Consider the following 16,313-nt stretch of genomic DNA (forward strand, 5'->3'; position numbering starts at 1 on the left):
TTGTAAAGACTTTACTAAAAGCACTTTAGTACAAAAAGGTTAAATCGTCACGTTTACTGCTACCTCTACCAAAGCGCGGCTTGGTGGAAACGGAATAAACTTACTTTGTGAATATTCCTCTCCCATTTGTGGAGGATACTCTTCATCCCAGTCAACGACATCATCATCTGTCAGCACGACAATGTGGCACTCCCTCTCGCCACTCTGGGCACTGGCAACCATCAGTGGGAGAATCATTTCTTCTAGATAAAACTCAAATTGTTTGCGAGCACCATCATTTGACAATTCATGCATGAGAGCACCTGGAACGAAATTTTAAGCATAGGCATATTTGAAAGCTTAGTAAAAAAAATGAAGGCAGGAATAAGAAACAACAGCAGTTATTTTGTAGTATTTACTGCAGAAAGCTTTGAAGACACTTAGTCTATTAGTCTGTGTAAGATTAGAACTTTTTCAGATGTTTACCAGAAGCCACACCAGAAGTTCAAACTACTAGGACTGTCCTGCAGACATGAACATAATGCTGGGCAGAGGAGTGGCTTTGAGGAGACCTCCTTCATGTTTTACCACTGCTACACATTTGGTTATTGTGTGTAAGACTCCTCTGGGGCTTCCTACAAGGAATACTGTTTAAGCCAGTTGCTGAAGAGTAGAGCACGCAACCCGCTTTCCATAAGCAGGAGCTTAAAAACAAAGGCTCTCAAAACCCTCACAGCATGAGCTGCTAAATCCTTCTGCTACAGACGAAGCAGAGACAACCATGATGCACCCTACACCATCACAGCTGTGCTACTTTTGCTAGCAGCACAGCTTAATTCTCTTAAGCAAGGAGTTGAATAAATTACCCTCCCAGTCCTCTGCAAAAAAAGATACCACTTAATGTTACTGTACCTGTACTGCAAATGCATCAATAGAGTTCAAGCATTCCACAGACCTGACCACAGCAGCAAAATATGTAAAATCAGATACTGAAATATCAGAAACATTCTTTTTCAGAAGGTGTACATCCATTGTCTTTGGGGCTTTATTACATAAGAGATAAAAAAGGATGGGATTTTGCTCACGTAGTGTCAAACACGTTCCTAATCTCAATAAAGGATACAATTTGGAATTGCCCCCCATATATTTGCTCAAGTTAGTCTGTATAATTCAAAGTATTTTAATAAATTCTTTACTTACTGAGATCTCTGCATTTAATAGTACTATACTCAAAAGAGATACAGAGATAGTCACACGCTTCTCTCAATTCAGGAATAGATATCCCGTCAGGACAGCGTATCACTCCAGTCTTGTAGTAATCCTACAGTAATGCAGGAAACAAAAAAGACAATGCACTTCAACAGTCACTGACAAACATTTCATCGTTTCATTTATGATGCTTTCTCCACAAGCAAGCTCCCTAAAGTATAAGAAAGCAACATAGGTTAAACTTTGTGAATTTGATTGTCGTCAAATCTATCAGCTCTCTGAGCTGCTTTCAGAGCAGTGAGCTCTGGTTAAAACTGTTATTTAAGTGACAACTATTAATACTGCTCATTTTGGTGCATGTATACTGCCTTTTATGTATACTTCACTCAGCTTTCGCTATTCTGATTCTGCTGACAGAGGTGTATGGCAGCTCTGCTCGCTGTGTAGATGGGAAATACGTAAGGGGTCAATTTCCTCTCGGAGTGGAGTTTGCTTTGCTCCCCTTACCTGCAGTAAGTTAACTTCCAGTAATCTGTTTCATTTAATTTCAGCAGAAGAAGGGTTGATTATATCTGAACTAGATGCACAGAAGATGAACAAATTTTTCCCAAACAGTAGTTTTTTGGTTCATTTCATGTGTGTTTTCTCTCTCCCTGCCACATGCACATCCACAAAACCTAGGGGTGTTTTCATACCAAGCGTTTTTCCCCTCTAGAGAACAGTCTTTATTCCACCCACAAAGTCCAGATATATAAGTACCACTAAATCAAGGTTATGCCTCTTAATACCCATAGTGCTTGTCCTAATAGTACTTGCCCTTGAAAACTCACCAGAATAGCACGAAACACAGTGGAACCAATTCCTTCAGCAACTTCATACTCTCCTTTCTCATTAGGACGTGTAAAGTTATGTTCTCGGCCTGATCCAAACATCCTGCTCAAGAATAAAAGTAACTGGTTAAAATTCACCTTTTTTTTTTTTTTGGTAAATCTGAAAAGTAAAATGTCAAAAATTGTACTGAAATGGCAGTGAAAAAAGTCTATTCTATCTTGTATGTATATACACTGTTTAGTAGACTACTAGAAAATAGGAAGCAGGGTAGTGTACCTCAGGGAAGTCTAGTTTTACTCTTCAATCTTAACTTGATAGTATCTTTTGATCAAAACAAAAGGCCCTTTCCTGCCAAAGGTGGGGTGGGGAACCTGAAACTAGTCGTCTTTGGCATCTGTGGGGTTATGTAGCAGAAGAACAGGCTCTATTGTGAAATTCTCATTATTTAATGACATTTGAGTTTAAGAAACAGAACTTAGTGTTCAAGTACATGCAACTCACCTCAGTTTCATTTAAAAGACTTGGTTAATTCAAAAGTTAAAATAACATTCTGATAGAAGATACCTGCATTTAGAGGTAGCATGTACAGCCTATTTCTCCCCATGACAGGATGCAAGGACAGTTAGACTAAGGAGAAAACTACAAGTACCAAACAGTATCTTGACTTTTTAAAATACACCAGTGATACACAATTACTGGGGGCCCCCAATATAAGATCCCTGCTCAAGGCAGGTCCAGAGGAGGCCATGAAGATGCTCGGGGGCTGGAGCACCCCCCTGTGAGGACAGGCTGAGAGTTGGGGGGTTCAGCTGGAGCAGAGAAAGCTCCAGAGACACCTAAGAGCAGCCTCCCAGTACTTAAAGGGGCTACAGGAAGGGACTGGGGAGGGACTGTATCAGGGAGTGTAGGGTTAGGACAAGGTGTAGTGGTTTAAACTGAAAGAGGGGAGATTTTGATTAGATATTAGGGAGAAATTCTCCCCTGTGAGGGGGGTGAGGCCCTGGCACAGGCTGCCCAGAGCAGCTGTGGCTGCCCCCTCCCTGGAAGGGCTCAAGGCCAGGTTGGACGGGGCTTTGGGCAACCTGGGCTAGTGGGAGGTGACCCTGCCATGGCAGGGGGGTGGGACTATAGATGATCTTTAAGGTCCTTTCCAACCCAAACCATTCCATGATTGTATGAATTACACCCTATGCTTACAAAAAGTATTGCCATCTGCTCTTTATTTACAAATATACTCTGATGGCAAAGCTCTACTCTCACACACACAACCCAAAGAAGCAGGGTTGGGTACTGTGTGTATTTACAGTGGAGAACAAAGTAACTTCTTCCACTTAATGACTGGACATGTGTTTCCTGACCACTCTTCAGGACAAGAAATAATATTTAGGAAAAAGTCACTCTAACAGGATATAGGCTTAAGGCAAATAACACAGTCGTCTTATGGTTACTTTTACCTCCCAGAACATATTAGCTAAGCTGTTCCTGTTCAGTGTCCTGTGAACTGACATTGGACCAAAGCAGGTTTATAAATAACTTGTGTTTCAGAGCAGTATTTCCGTATCTTTATTAACCTACTTTTGAATTAGCCTAAGATAAAATAAGCTTGGTCCTTGAACCAATCCCAAAGGGAGAATAACTCAGCACACACTCACAAAAAAAATGTAGTGCATTGGCCAGCACCACTTACTGAAGCTGGGCATGGAAAAGGAAACTATTTCACCACATAACTTCACACTGATACACTCCCAGTTTGTTAGTCTGGATATTGACACGTATACATGTATACAAATGCCTTACATCAATGATTTAATTCTATTATTACTTCTAGTTATTTCTCTTTACAGTTTATACAGAGAAGCATTTTTTGCCTTCTCTGGAACTCTTCCCTGACTTTTCACAAAATAGGGAACCCAAGGTACTGTTTATCCCTCACAGTGGTGATTTAAACAAAGCAGAAATCGTTTAATCATATTTATTACCTGTACCTTGGCAAGTAGCGCGCTATATATATATATATATTTTATTTTTTTTTTAAATATGAGTATACCCTTAAGGGCTAAGGAACAGCCAGATTTTAATGAAAAAGCCAAATCCCAAGTGGCACCTTTCTTTCTTGCCACAAGTTTGTAAGTGGTGCTCTCTACATTTTGACAATGTAAAACCTGCCAGCATTTGAGCAAGTAAAGGATATATTCTTCTCCCACCAAGTAAACATGTTAAATATGTTGCTCATTATAGTTTATATAGAAAATACTACCCACATATTGTGGACTTTCATTTAACTATTGACCATTTCGAATGTTTGGTCTCTTTGCTGAGAGGCTCTGATCTGTTACGTTACCTATTTGACATTGCCCTGTCCAAAAAGCATTTCAGAAGATAAATGTTCTGAGCTTGAGTGTTGGCAGGGTAGGCCCATTAAGCAAAATAAATTCCTCCAAGGTTTTCCTGCTTGCTGTTTTCAAAGAGACTATCTATACCACAACTTTGTTTTATGAAGCAGCTAGCTTTAAAAATAAAAAACAAAGAGATAAAATGAGGCAGGACTGAATAAAGAAGCAAGGCCCAGCAAGATAGGAGGAAATGAGTACATCATCAAATGTTAATTTACTTACGAACTCTCTTGTCTCTAGGTAATAGACATCTATTGGCATCTCTGCCAAATACAGAGGAGAACTTACATCTGACTTTTACCTTTACAAACTGGTAATATTAAATGTTAGGAGATCAGCTGTAGCAATAAGTTCAATAACTAATTAAACAGTTTTAATATCAACAGAACAATTTTGGCTCTCTTCTACAGTTAGAGATTAAGGCAAAGAACAAGATACCAACCTGCCCAACATTGTATTAGGTTGTGCAGTAAAGATAGAAGGATCTACAACAAATCTGGTGTTATCCACTATGAGCGTCACTCGTTCAGAAGTTCTTAAATTCCGAGCTCCCTCTTTTCCATTTTCATATACAAATACCATTTCCCCACCAGCCTTGCAGCTCCCATCTGAACTTGACTGGCTACTGTTTCTGCTGCTGTTCCCCATGCTAACAACAGAACCGTTAGGGGAAGTCTTCTGAGGACGAGGGCTGCTTGGTCGAGATGAACTGTGATCCTTTTCTCGATCTGATGTGGGGACAAGGTGGAAGGAGAAAAAAAAAAAAAAACAGGAAATGGAATTAAGAGACATACAGGAGCTCTATACGCTTTATGCCTTTCCAGGCACAAAACCTGGCAACTTGATACATTAAGTATAAACTCTTTCATTTAAATCTACTCTAGTTAAAGAAACCTTCAAAAATAACTGTCCATATGTGAGATCCTGAACTTTCTACACTTAGGCAAAGCCACCTCACCTCCCCAAAGCCTTTACAAGAAAAATTTAGCATTCTAGCACTGAAAAAGCAACTCAATATAATAAAGAAGCTATGCTGTGTTTAGTGCTGTATTACAAACAAACAAATTTTGTCACCAAAAGAGACGTGTTTCCTATATTTCTAAGTACCTAAACCCTACCAAGTAAAGGGGAAGTGTTCAGTCAATTATGTTATTAGAAAAAGTAGATTGTTCTTGTGATTTACACTAAATAAGAACATCATGTAGGAATACACACTGCAGACTAAAGAAAAAGTTATGACCTATCACAAAAGGGTAGCCCTAGCCCAGGACACATGCAAAAAATCTGTATGTTGTGACATCAACAAATAATTTTAACAAAATGGGAATTAAATTTAAAAATTTTAATCCTGAAATGCTATAGATCGGAACACACCGGAATGATACTGTCTTGTTGGTGAAGTAACATTCCTGATGCATGGAGTGAGCTGAGATTCTGCTCTTTCATGGGATGAGTCCCGAGATCTGTCACTCGATCTGCGTCTGTCCCTTGATCTCTCATGTCCACCACTTGCACCATGGAGGTTCATTTTTGTGTAGTCTATTCCTTTAGCAATACGAGATGAGGTGCTGAAAAGAGAAATAAGAGAAACATTTAGCATTTCAAAATTTCAGAAACATTATACATTTAAATTTTCAAGTCCACGCACACATTTTGAAGATTAGTCTTACTCATCCAGCCTGATCAGTTGAGCCTGCCCATGAACCTGTATTCACAGAAATCCCTTCCAGAACAGGTAAGTCAAATACAACTGAGCATTTAATTTTTATGCTTACTGTTAAATTAAATGTTCAAATCAAACCACTAAAGTTAGAGGTCATTTTCCCAGTGAAACCTGTTTTGGAAAACCCTTCTCGGAGCACAGGCTTTTAGTGCTGACTGCACTCTTTTTAGCAACTTGTCCTTTACAAAGGTGGTCAGGCCTACCCTAGTGGATACATCAAGGCACACCAGTCAAGGGCTTATTTCTGAGCATTCTTTTTAAAATTTTCAGTTATTCTTAGAAGGAACAATAGTAACCCACCACAACCCAGACAGCAAACATATGAACTGTATTATTAAAGCCAAGACCTACTGTCAGGAACAAGCAGGATATTTGTTCTAAACTAGCAAATTTTAATGTAACGATTTAAGGGGCTTTTTTAGACTAAGTTATGTTAGATTCCTTAAATTAAGTTACTGATTACATTTTGAAATTAATTATTAAACCTAGCAACAAAACCAGTTTCAAGATCCAGTACTCTCAAACTATCTAAAAATTAAATTTCAACATGCAACAGCTACTGTTGAATTTTACCAAAAATACTTACGCCTTTTATCTGTACTCTTTAAACAGAAATTTTTACATCAGGACAGCACAGACAAATCTGTGTCCTTGCACCCTGCTGGTATTCCTAAATCCATTCCTTTGCTATTTGCCTTTCAAGTGTGGGCATGACAACACTCTTTATTTATGGGTTTAACTGAAGAACCTTCCAAAAGCCTCAGGTACTGGATAACTGAGACAGACGTCTGCAGAACTACAAGGTCTGACAAAGAAGGGTCATAATTTCCCACAGGAGCCTCAGTGCTCCACTTGCTCGCAGCCTGCAAATCCCACAGCTTTTACCAAGAGACCTTAAAGATAACTGCTAGGAATGCCATAGGGTTCGGGATCACAAAGAGGTAAGAGTAACAACCTAGCTAAGAAAAGCACAACGAATTTTGAAAGCATGAACTGTACAAGTTGAGCAGAATGTTCTCTTGCTTAGAAGGAATGAGGGGAAAAAAAAATTAAGACTATTCAAAAAAATAAACATCTAGCATGACATGTTTCAGCTTCAGGTTTCAGTGACCGGTAAGAGCAGCTTCAATCAGGACAAAAAGACTATGATAGATCTTACGCAGTTTACATTGGCACAAAATGAATATTAGCACAATGCAAAGAGTTAAGAAATATATCTCTCGGCTAAGGAACACAAGATTCTCCCCACCCCATTTGAATGAGGGAAAGGATCTTGTATCTCAAAGCAGAAGTTTGGTGCAGAGAGAATCTACTGCAATACAGTTTCCTGCCAAGTTTAAAATATGCTGCAATAAGACATGCATCTTTAGGATGTGAAGTCAGCCAAAGGTCTACTGAATAAAGTGAAAGAACTGCAAGCCTTGCTTACAGCTGGAAATGTTCAGATTTACAGTCCAAGAATAAAGATGATCCAACCATTTTCATTAAAAGGAAATAGAGTTTTCTTCAGGACTTCCAATGCAATCTGAACGTATTAAGATATATAGCATTTCAGCATGGCTAGCGTGTCTCTTTTCTGGTTTACTCCTATATTAGAGAAAGATAAATTCTGTATTATGAAAGTGAAATGTGCACAAGTTTGCAAGAGTGAGATCTACAAACCTCCCTTTCAAGAATATCAACAATTTAGGAAAACCTTTGCATCTTTTCTTCCATATATATATATATATATATATATATATATATATATATATATACACACATACACGCACATACAAAACAATCACTTTATTAGGTACAAAATATGCCCACAAATTATCAGAGATGTGGCTTACAGCCTATAATTAAAATCTCACCTGAAACCAAAGTCTGACCCCTGTTTATACACGATAGTCATTACTACTACAGCTAAACTTCCCAAGAAATAGTCAAACTTTTAAAAAAATCCCCACCCCGATCTCACCTGCGCGTTTACATTTGCGCATCACGGTATAACCAACCACCCAACAAAGGGGGGGTGGGGGTGCATGTGTGTGCAGAGTGCTCAAACACATACATAGCAGTCCTGTGACAAAATATCTCAGTAAATCCTAATAAAGCCCCATGTGATCAGGCCTTTGTTAAAACAGTGCTTTGATCCTAGCCCTGATAATATTTCTAACCATGCTGTGAGAAACCAGAGTTTTGCAGGTGCCACATTTTATAGTATTGAAACGTATGACTCACTGTTTCTCAATAGCTAAAGCGCTTTAGTTGCTTTAAATAAGGGAAACACAGTAGAAACTGAACCACTGTAAGGATATGCAGGCTTATCACGCATTTTGGCAGAGCAGACATGAATTACCCTTTAACAGAGAAGGCAATTAAAATGCGATTCTTAATCCAGAAAACCATCTAGAGCCGCATTACCCTCTAAGCAGTGATTCAGAGTTCACGCTGAAGTAGGGCGAACCCTAGTTAATAATCTCTTTACAGGAGCTGAGAAAAACAGGTGCTACAGGAAGTAACACTGACTCAGCGGGCATCATGCTTCCTCCTTAGTCATGTCTGAATGAAGGACTAAACACGCTGGGCACGACCGTTTCAGCTATACCTTCCCCATATGGGAACTGGGGCTACTTCTGCCTTGGCTCACGTAGCCAGCAAGCCCGGGAGGAGGGGGGCAGCGCGCACGGCTTCACGTGCTCCTGCTGCCAGGCACACCCGTCCCTTCGGAGCAGGGACACGCGAGCCATCAATTCACGGCGCACCGTGAAAGAGGAAGAGGCCGCCAGCTGGAGAAGGACAGGATACTTAAATATTAAATCAATTGTTTCTGAAACAGATAGATTAGTAGATAATCTCGAAGAGCTGTTCAAACTGCAGCTGGCCACACCATTCATTCGCTTGCTTCCATGTTGTACTTTCCTCCCTGTAACGTACTGATGAATGCTAACTGTGAGACTGGCACATTATCCATTAGCCAGAAGATGCAAGCCAGAATCGTAAGATTTCTGAGAATTCAAGCCGTTTGGCTTGAGGCAGCACCATCTGAATCATGAATCTTCACTCATCTTAGTAACAGCCATCTAAAATGTCAATCTTAAATCTCATCACTCTTGAGTCACAATACACACAAAAAAAATAATGTATTTCTTTGATCAGTTGCATGTATACCTGACAGAAGTTCCATTTGACAGCATGTGTACTCAGATAAATACTACCACCGAAATACAACTTTGCTCTACAATAAACAAGACAACAAAAATGAGTTCCAACCTGAACAAAGAGAAAATAAAGAGGTGGAATCTAGCATGTGGGAAAAGACAGTCACTGGCTTTACCCTGCAACATTTGGCCAGGAAAAATTGTGTCACAGAGCTACTCTATGAGTACGCCTGGATAAAGAGCTACATTTGTGGATAGTCCATATGAAAGACCACCTGTGGCTTATATTTTCCTGTAAAGAGGCTTTAGAAGAAGTTGTAAGTGTTCAAAAAAAGACATCAGAACTACCGAATGATTTTGATTTTTTTGACAGGACTTAATAATAACCATTTTTTTTTTACCCTGCTAACAAAGCCACTGGGGACAGGAGGTTGCTTCTGCAGGGAAATGTAAAAACCCTTCGCTCCATACCAGCGGTGTGCAAAATTTTAACTACACCCCTGTCCCCAGAGACACAGGCAAGCCAAACTGGCACTCACTAGGGAGTTCCTGAGTTGTGTTGATGCAGCTACCTACCTACACCGATGGGAAAAAGCAGCTTTTTTGTCACCAACTGACAAAAGCAGAGCTGCCCCATTTGCAAGAACAGGCAAGCTGTTAGGCAGTATTGTGGTTCGCAGAAGCATTCTGCAGACCAGATACAACACCAGCGCTTCCCAAACAGCAGAGAACTGCTGATAATGAAAAGTGCCAGGAAGCCGCTGGTCTCATGTGGCACCTGGCTCCCGTACTAGATTAATCTGTAATTTCAGCCTCCAACAGTCAGTGATGCTCTGCACAGTGCATGACTTCAATCCTCCAAGAAAGTCATTACAGTTTCAGATTTCTAGCTCACTCTGAAGAGACCTATTTGCAATGTCAACTTTCAATTCATCTCCCAGCCAATGCCCACCAGCTGCACACCGTGCCGTGGAAGCCATGGGCAATGACTGAGGCACACCCCCAGCCCATAAGCAAAATTCCCTCCTGGGTGCTTAGTAACATACTGCATTTAATTTAAAACTGTAAAAGAGAAAAAGTACCCCAACATTTTAAACACACAGCCTCAGTCCTAGACACACGATACCAAACCAACAACCCTATAAATATTGGTCTATTTAGACAAATCTTCACAAATTCAATATACAGGTTTCCTGGCTCCAAAGGAACAGTGGGACTCTAGCACTGCACCCATTCAAGAACTTTAAGTCAGTGATAGAAATTTTTTTTTCCTCCCTCACTCAGGGATCAAGGAAAGTCTGCCTTTGTAAAGGGAAGAGGCATTTTCTTTAAAAGCAGTTGCCTCACAAAGGAAACCAAATAAGCTCAAGGCTTTACTTAAGCAAACCTATTTAATATAATGTAAAGGAGGAAAAAGAGTACCATCAAAATGGCACACTTGTCACACTGGTATGCTTCCTAGTTTTGCAGTAAGGGAAGAGCTGTTTTTAAAAAATATAAATTCTCTTCAATTTAATGATGCTTTGCAGTCATCTGTGGAAGGAGGGTTTCAGTTTGCTTTTATACATAACAACATATTGCTCTGAATATATTACTAATGATTAAAAGAAGTCATTAAACTGAATTAATTGAAGTCATTAAACTGAATTAATTATACTGCCAAAACAATTAGCATGTATTCCAATACAAAAACTTCATGTGCATCCTACTGAATACTGCCAATAAACACACACGTTTTATAAAACTGGCTCTTGTCTACACAGAATTATGGTGCTAAACTAACATACCTATCACCCCCAAAACCTTACCTAAATGTAAAGGATGCCGCAGTGGAATATTAACCAAGACTTCTACCCTTTTTTTCTCCCTTTATCTTCTAAAACTTATATTAACTAAATCTTCTTAAAACATAAACTTAGATCCAATCCTTTCCCAGGATAAGTCACATAATCAACACTTGTAGAACAGAGATAGAGCTTTATCTATGCACTAAGTTACAGATACAGTGCTATAAGGCTTTAGAAGAAATCAAATCTATTCTGTTCCCATTGCTAGGACTTACACAATGACAATGCTTATGCCCCTCTTCCTCCCCCTGAAGTCTGTTCTTTGTCAGCAGACATTTCAATTGACCAGTGCACACAAAGGACAGTACTTTTCCTCATTCTTCTCCTGAATAATGCCCACAGATTATTCCTGTTAACAGATACGCACCTTCCTCTTGTATCTATCAGGGAGGAAACACAAAAGCATGGAAATAATTTTGAAATCAGAGCACAAAGGAATTCTGTTCCTTCCAAGAAAGCAGCTTTGAAAGCCAGATCAGCATCCTTTGGCATTACTTGTTAAGTTCAGCATATTTGATATTTCCATCATTTCTTCAGTAGTTCACTGCACCATCAGCGAGCCTTACTTTTTTCTCCATCATCTTCCCCTCAAGGATAAGAGATTGTGGCTATACAGTCCATTAAGTGTTCCAAGACGCAAACCCCTCTAGATATTAATTCAATTCAATTTCTCACAGTCACTGACTCAGCCATGCGTAGTGCAATACTGACGTCTGACCTCGCAGCCTCCTGTGAGCTGAATTCATACTTGCCGTTTCCCCATCTCTAAGCAGCCATTGGGTACCGCGACTGACAGGCAGGGTGGGGAGCGTGCGAGAGGAGAGCTGCTCGCTACCCTGCCAAGTACCATCTGCGAAGCTATTCTAGTCTTGCCAGCTTGTCAGGTTTCAGCACACAAACACCACATCTGAAAAGGGTATTGCTAACTTTCTCTTGTCACATCTCTCGTTTGTGTTCGTGATCACTCAAGATCGACAAATCCATGCAAGTTTCAGGGGACGGTTAATTTGTTCCTGTAAAGTCTGCCTGGATTAATACCTAAAACGAATCCACCTTCGACTGAGTTCATCAGCAGGTACAGCAATAGCCTTTTGAGAACAAGGCAGCACAGCCTCCATTTTTTAACTACAAACACCCCTTTTCCAGCAAGCCTATGCCATGAAAAATGTACTATGCTTTGTGATAATCTAAACATCAGTATATAATTACACTAATCAGTGTGTTCACTGATCAGAAATCAGTTCACCAAGTCCTGAGTTAGTGCACTTTCACGTCAATAGGTCATCAAATGCTTGACAACAAGCCAAGCCCACCGAGTACAAAAAGCAACAAAGCCAATTAAGACACATGTCAGGATAAAATTTTCTGAAGGTTTTGTCTTTGGGGGAGGATAAGTAAGCGTTATGCGGCAGTTTTTTCTAAATCATTCTTAGAATGTCTGTAGGCTGGTTTAAGGAGCCACAATACACTGGAGGAATAGTTTAAAAGCAAGTCTTACAATAAATAAAAATCAAGATGTCATAAGCAGTAGAGTGGATATTAAAATATGATGAAAGCTGAAGGAATAAGGGAGATTGTTCAGCAAAAGACTTCTGCTATAAAGAAGAAGTCAGTAAGAAAAACAAGAGACTTGCAATTAGAAAGGCAGGAGAGCACTGGCATTCCAGACTGAAGAGTCAGCACTTTAGACATGGAAGGAAAATTTCTGCTCACACAACTACAATTACCTGAGCCAGTGAAGTTTCTTCTGGTTTTAGGGTCTCGTGAGGGTTCACTCAACCACCTTCCCCATGCCCAAAGGGTAGAATAACCATCACAGTCTTCTAAGCCTTTTCTTTCCTTCAAAATAAGCCATGGAAGACATGGCTATAATAAGATACATAGAAAACACGCTGGAAAACCTTCTTAAGCATTTTTTTGCCTCCAATAGAACAGTCCTCCAGCAGCAAAAAAAAAAAAAAGTACAAACACAGTCAGGGTCTTTCAGCTCCCTATATGGGGTCTTTTCTCCACAGCATAATTAACACTTTTTGTTCTCCTTTATTCCTATTTCAGGTAGAAAGAACAGGCCATGGACGGATTACCTCCTGATTTCCACAAAACTACCCCTCAGGCCGCAACACGCGCCCATCAAAAACTTGTAGAAGCACAATGCAGCAGTCGGGCTTAATTTGGGGCTCCACCGTCAGCCAGAAAGCCCTCGGAAAGAATTCTGCTTCATTTGGGGAGTGTGACAAGATCTTCCCTCAGCTCAACACAGCAACTCTGTGAACACTTTTTCCTGCTCCAAAAATCTTAAATATTCACATAATTTTGGCCTTCAGTGAGCTCTCAACCATGAGTAATATATTTCTTAGAAATTCAGTTCCATTTCAGGATGAAAACAACAAAAAAATCCCATGAGTGTTCAGCTGCCAAAGAGATTTTTCAAGTAGTGAAAAATTAACCTTTAGGTAGGTACATGTTCACACCTTATGACTTCTGCCAAGCTCCCCAAATACGCGACCTACATAAAAGAACACTGGTTGCCTTTTATTTGTACAGCAATTCCTATTCCATTTTTAAAACAGGATGTTAGGTAAAAATCAAAGTTTAAGAAACTCAGAAGCACATTCTCCTTGGAACTGGAAAGTACCTCCACGTATTAAAAACTGACTTCAGAAGTTCAAAAAGAACTGGGTCCGAACAGTTACCTAATCTAGCCACTCTAGTTTCTTCTCTCTGAGCAGAACGGAGCAGACAGCAATGCCCTTAAAAATTCTAAGGCATAATAGTTCTGAGCATAATCACTTCACATCAAAAGTACTTGTGTCTTAATTAAAAGCCAGGGTCTGAGTTTTGCATGATGCCAAAGATTACCACAAATAATATCTAATGATATTTGGAAAAGGTCATTTGTGTGCTGAAGAAGTTCAAGGGGATTTAGTGTTTGCTTTTGCAGAGAAAGTCACCAAGTTTCCCTTTTCAATAGTGTTCACAAACTGCCATTTCAGAAATGAAGGAAGTCAAAAACCAAGAGGAAAAAGCCACCAAACAACTGTTTAAGATCACTCACTATACTTTAGATACCTTACAAAAAATTGGTAGATTGATGCTTTTAAAAGTCATCACCGAGTGCAGCCCATTTATCTAGAGCCCAAGAACACCTCCTCCCAGCACATCTCTTGTTTCTTCTGAGGGCTTTACATTCTAGGGCCAATAAAATCTAGATGCGGAGATCTTGAGCTGCCAATACCAGGTTGCAATTAAGAGCAGGCATGTTCGCAGTTACCTTAAAGCAGGCGATGCACGGTAATTCACAGACTATGACCTGAGCCCATAACGAAAGTAGGCCTAATTATTCTAATTATTTTCACGTTATACATTGTGTAGGCCTGCCCCATGCTACAAAGTGTTCAACTGTAGAAATCCAATTTACACAAAAAGAAATAAAACCCATCCTGCAGTGGAAAACAGATTATACATTCTGATATCATTCCAGAGATGAGAAAAGGACACTTCTGGGGGATGCTTACAAAACACTGAGGCAAGTGGCATTTCCATTCACAACCCATGAATGCGTTCTCCCAGCAAGCAAAAAATAATATTAGAAGAAAAAAAAACCCTCAGCATTCAGCATCTGCACAATAACTTGTCATCTACGGAAAATTTTTCAAAGAAGTTGAAGATTGCTCAAAGATTCAAGAGGTTCAGGAGTCATGACAACAGAACCACAGCACAGCCACATTTTGTTCGTTAATGCAGTAGGGCAGGCAGGACTGAATAATGCTATCTAAATAAAATGAACAAAAAAGAAACTATCAAATGGGACTAGAACTGAAGCAGATTTAGAAAACTAAATCCAAGAAAAATCTCAAGGAAGAAGCAAATTTAAGCCATAGATTTTTCACCATAACTCCAGAGAAAGCGTTTAGTACAACAGAATTAGAATTCAAGTCTTCCAACAACAACAAAAATTATCACTCTGTAGACAAAGTACATGTGGGAAGCTAATAATCAATGAAAAATTAAATAGAAAATACAGAACAGCAATAACTAATCATGAAAATATGAATTCAGAGACCATTTACTTGAAGCTTAGCCACTATTTAGTCAATATATGGTTCCTGAAAGTTTTCTTCCATCTTATTTGGGTACTTAAATAAAAAGCATCTCAAAGATTTTTGTAATAGCTTGAACAAACAAGATTGTTAGTATCATTTAGTTACAGTCAGCTTTAACAACTTGTATTTTCATCCTGTCAGGCTCTTTACATTTATACCAACGTCCATTTACATTATATTTTTGGTCCTTGTTTTCTCAAATCTCTCCCTTCTGAGTTTTCCGTTACACTGCCCATCTCAGAAGGAGTAAGAAAAAGGAGGAGAGAAAATGGTGTAACTTGCCAGAGGTTTCACAAATTGGACACCTGTCAAGCTAGAGAGAAAAGGTTCTCATGCTAACCTGCGTGTTTAATACGTACACTCCCCTTAGATATTTTTGCCACGCATCCTTTCCCTCAAACAGGTGGCACAGTGAAGGGAGCTGAGTCCCACTGCTATCCTCACTGCCACGTAAGCCTTACACACAGAAGGATAGCTCACAGTCCTAGATTACGTTTTCTAGGAGTCTAGAAAATTATCTAAGCTATTTTAAGAATATTAAGTCTGGAGGGTTAAACACTCCAAAGCATCAAGAAGTGACAAGCTAAGCACCTACCTGAAATATTACTCCGTTGCTGAGATTTATTATGAAGTTCTTATTTCACCATTACACTTTTCAAACCTGAAGTATTTTTTTTCCTTATGATAACAAGCCCTAATGTAAGACAAGTAAGACTGCAGTACTCAAACCTTTTCAAAAAGCAGTTCTGTTGAAGTATCATTAAAACAGGTCTCCAACAGCATTCTTCCCCTCACACTGTATTTTTCATACAGACTTTCACTTGTCTGGAGAAAGTGTCAGTTAAGTCACAAATGATAGTGATATGTCTATATTCAGCCACCCAAAACTCAGTTATTTAAAAGCCTAAACAAAATTAAGTACTCTGTTTTCTAGTAATTAGATTCTCTGAAGTAATCAAGTTTCTCAAAGGAACAAGGTAACAAAATATTTCTCCTGAATTTATTCCTTATTCTATTACAACTTCAAGCCACTAGCTGGATTCTCATTTTCAAAGATTTCCAAAATGGGTCTATATTATTTG

General features: G+C 39.3%; 1 protein-coding gene and 1 long non-coding RNA gene across 6 annotated transcripts in view; one reads left to right on the top strand and one right to left on the bottom strand.

The window, feature by feature from the left end:
• Positions 1–16,313, top strand: part of LOC113481332 — a 658,441-nt gene that overhangs the window by 615,712 nt on the left and 26,416 nt on the right. The window lies entirely within an intron of this gene.
• Positions 1–16,313, bottom strand: part of BTBD10 (BTB domain containing 10) — a 28,407-nt gene that overhangs the window by 3,484 nt on the left and 8,610 nt on the right. For 4 of the 5 annotated variants that reach the window (XM_026850863.1, XM_026850865.1, XM_026850862.1 and 1 more), the window contains 5 exons: positions 5,787–5,980; positions 4,855–5,140; positions 2,019–2,121; positions 1,180–1,300; positions 105–302 (listed from right to left, as the gene is read on the bottom strand). In XM_026850863.1, the coding sequence (XP_026706664.1) occupies positions 105–302; positions 1,180–1,300; positions 2,019–2,121; positions 4,855–5,140; positions 5,787–5,980 (902 nt within the window). Of the gene's footprint in view, positions 1–104; positions 303–1,179; positions 1,301–2,018; positions 2,122–4,854; positions 5,141–5,786; positions 5,981–11,495; positions 11,807–16,313 lie in introns of those variants that run through there. The other variant, XM_026850861.1, reaches the window with a different exon arrangement.

Source organism: Athene cunicularia, assembly GCF_003259725.1.
Source record: "Athene cunicularia isolate RWA chromosome 5 unlocalized genomic scaffold, athCun1 chr5_part3, whole genome shotgun sequence".
NCBI classification, from domain to species: Eukaryota; Metazoa; Chordata; class Aves; order Strigiformes; family Strigidae; genus Athene; species Athene cunicularia.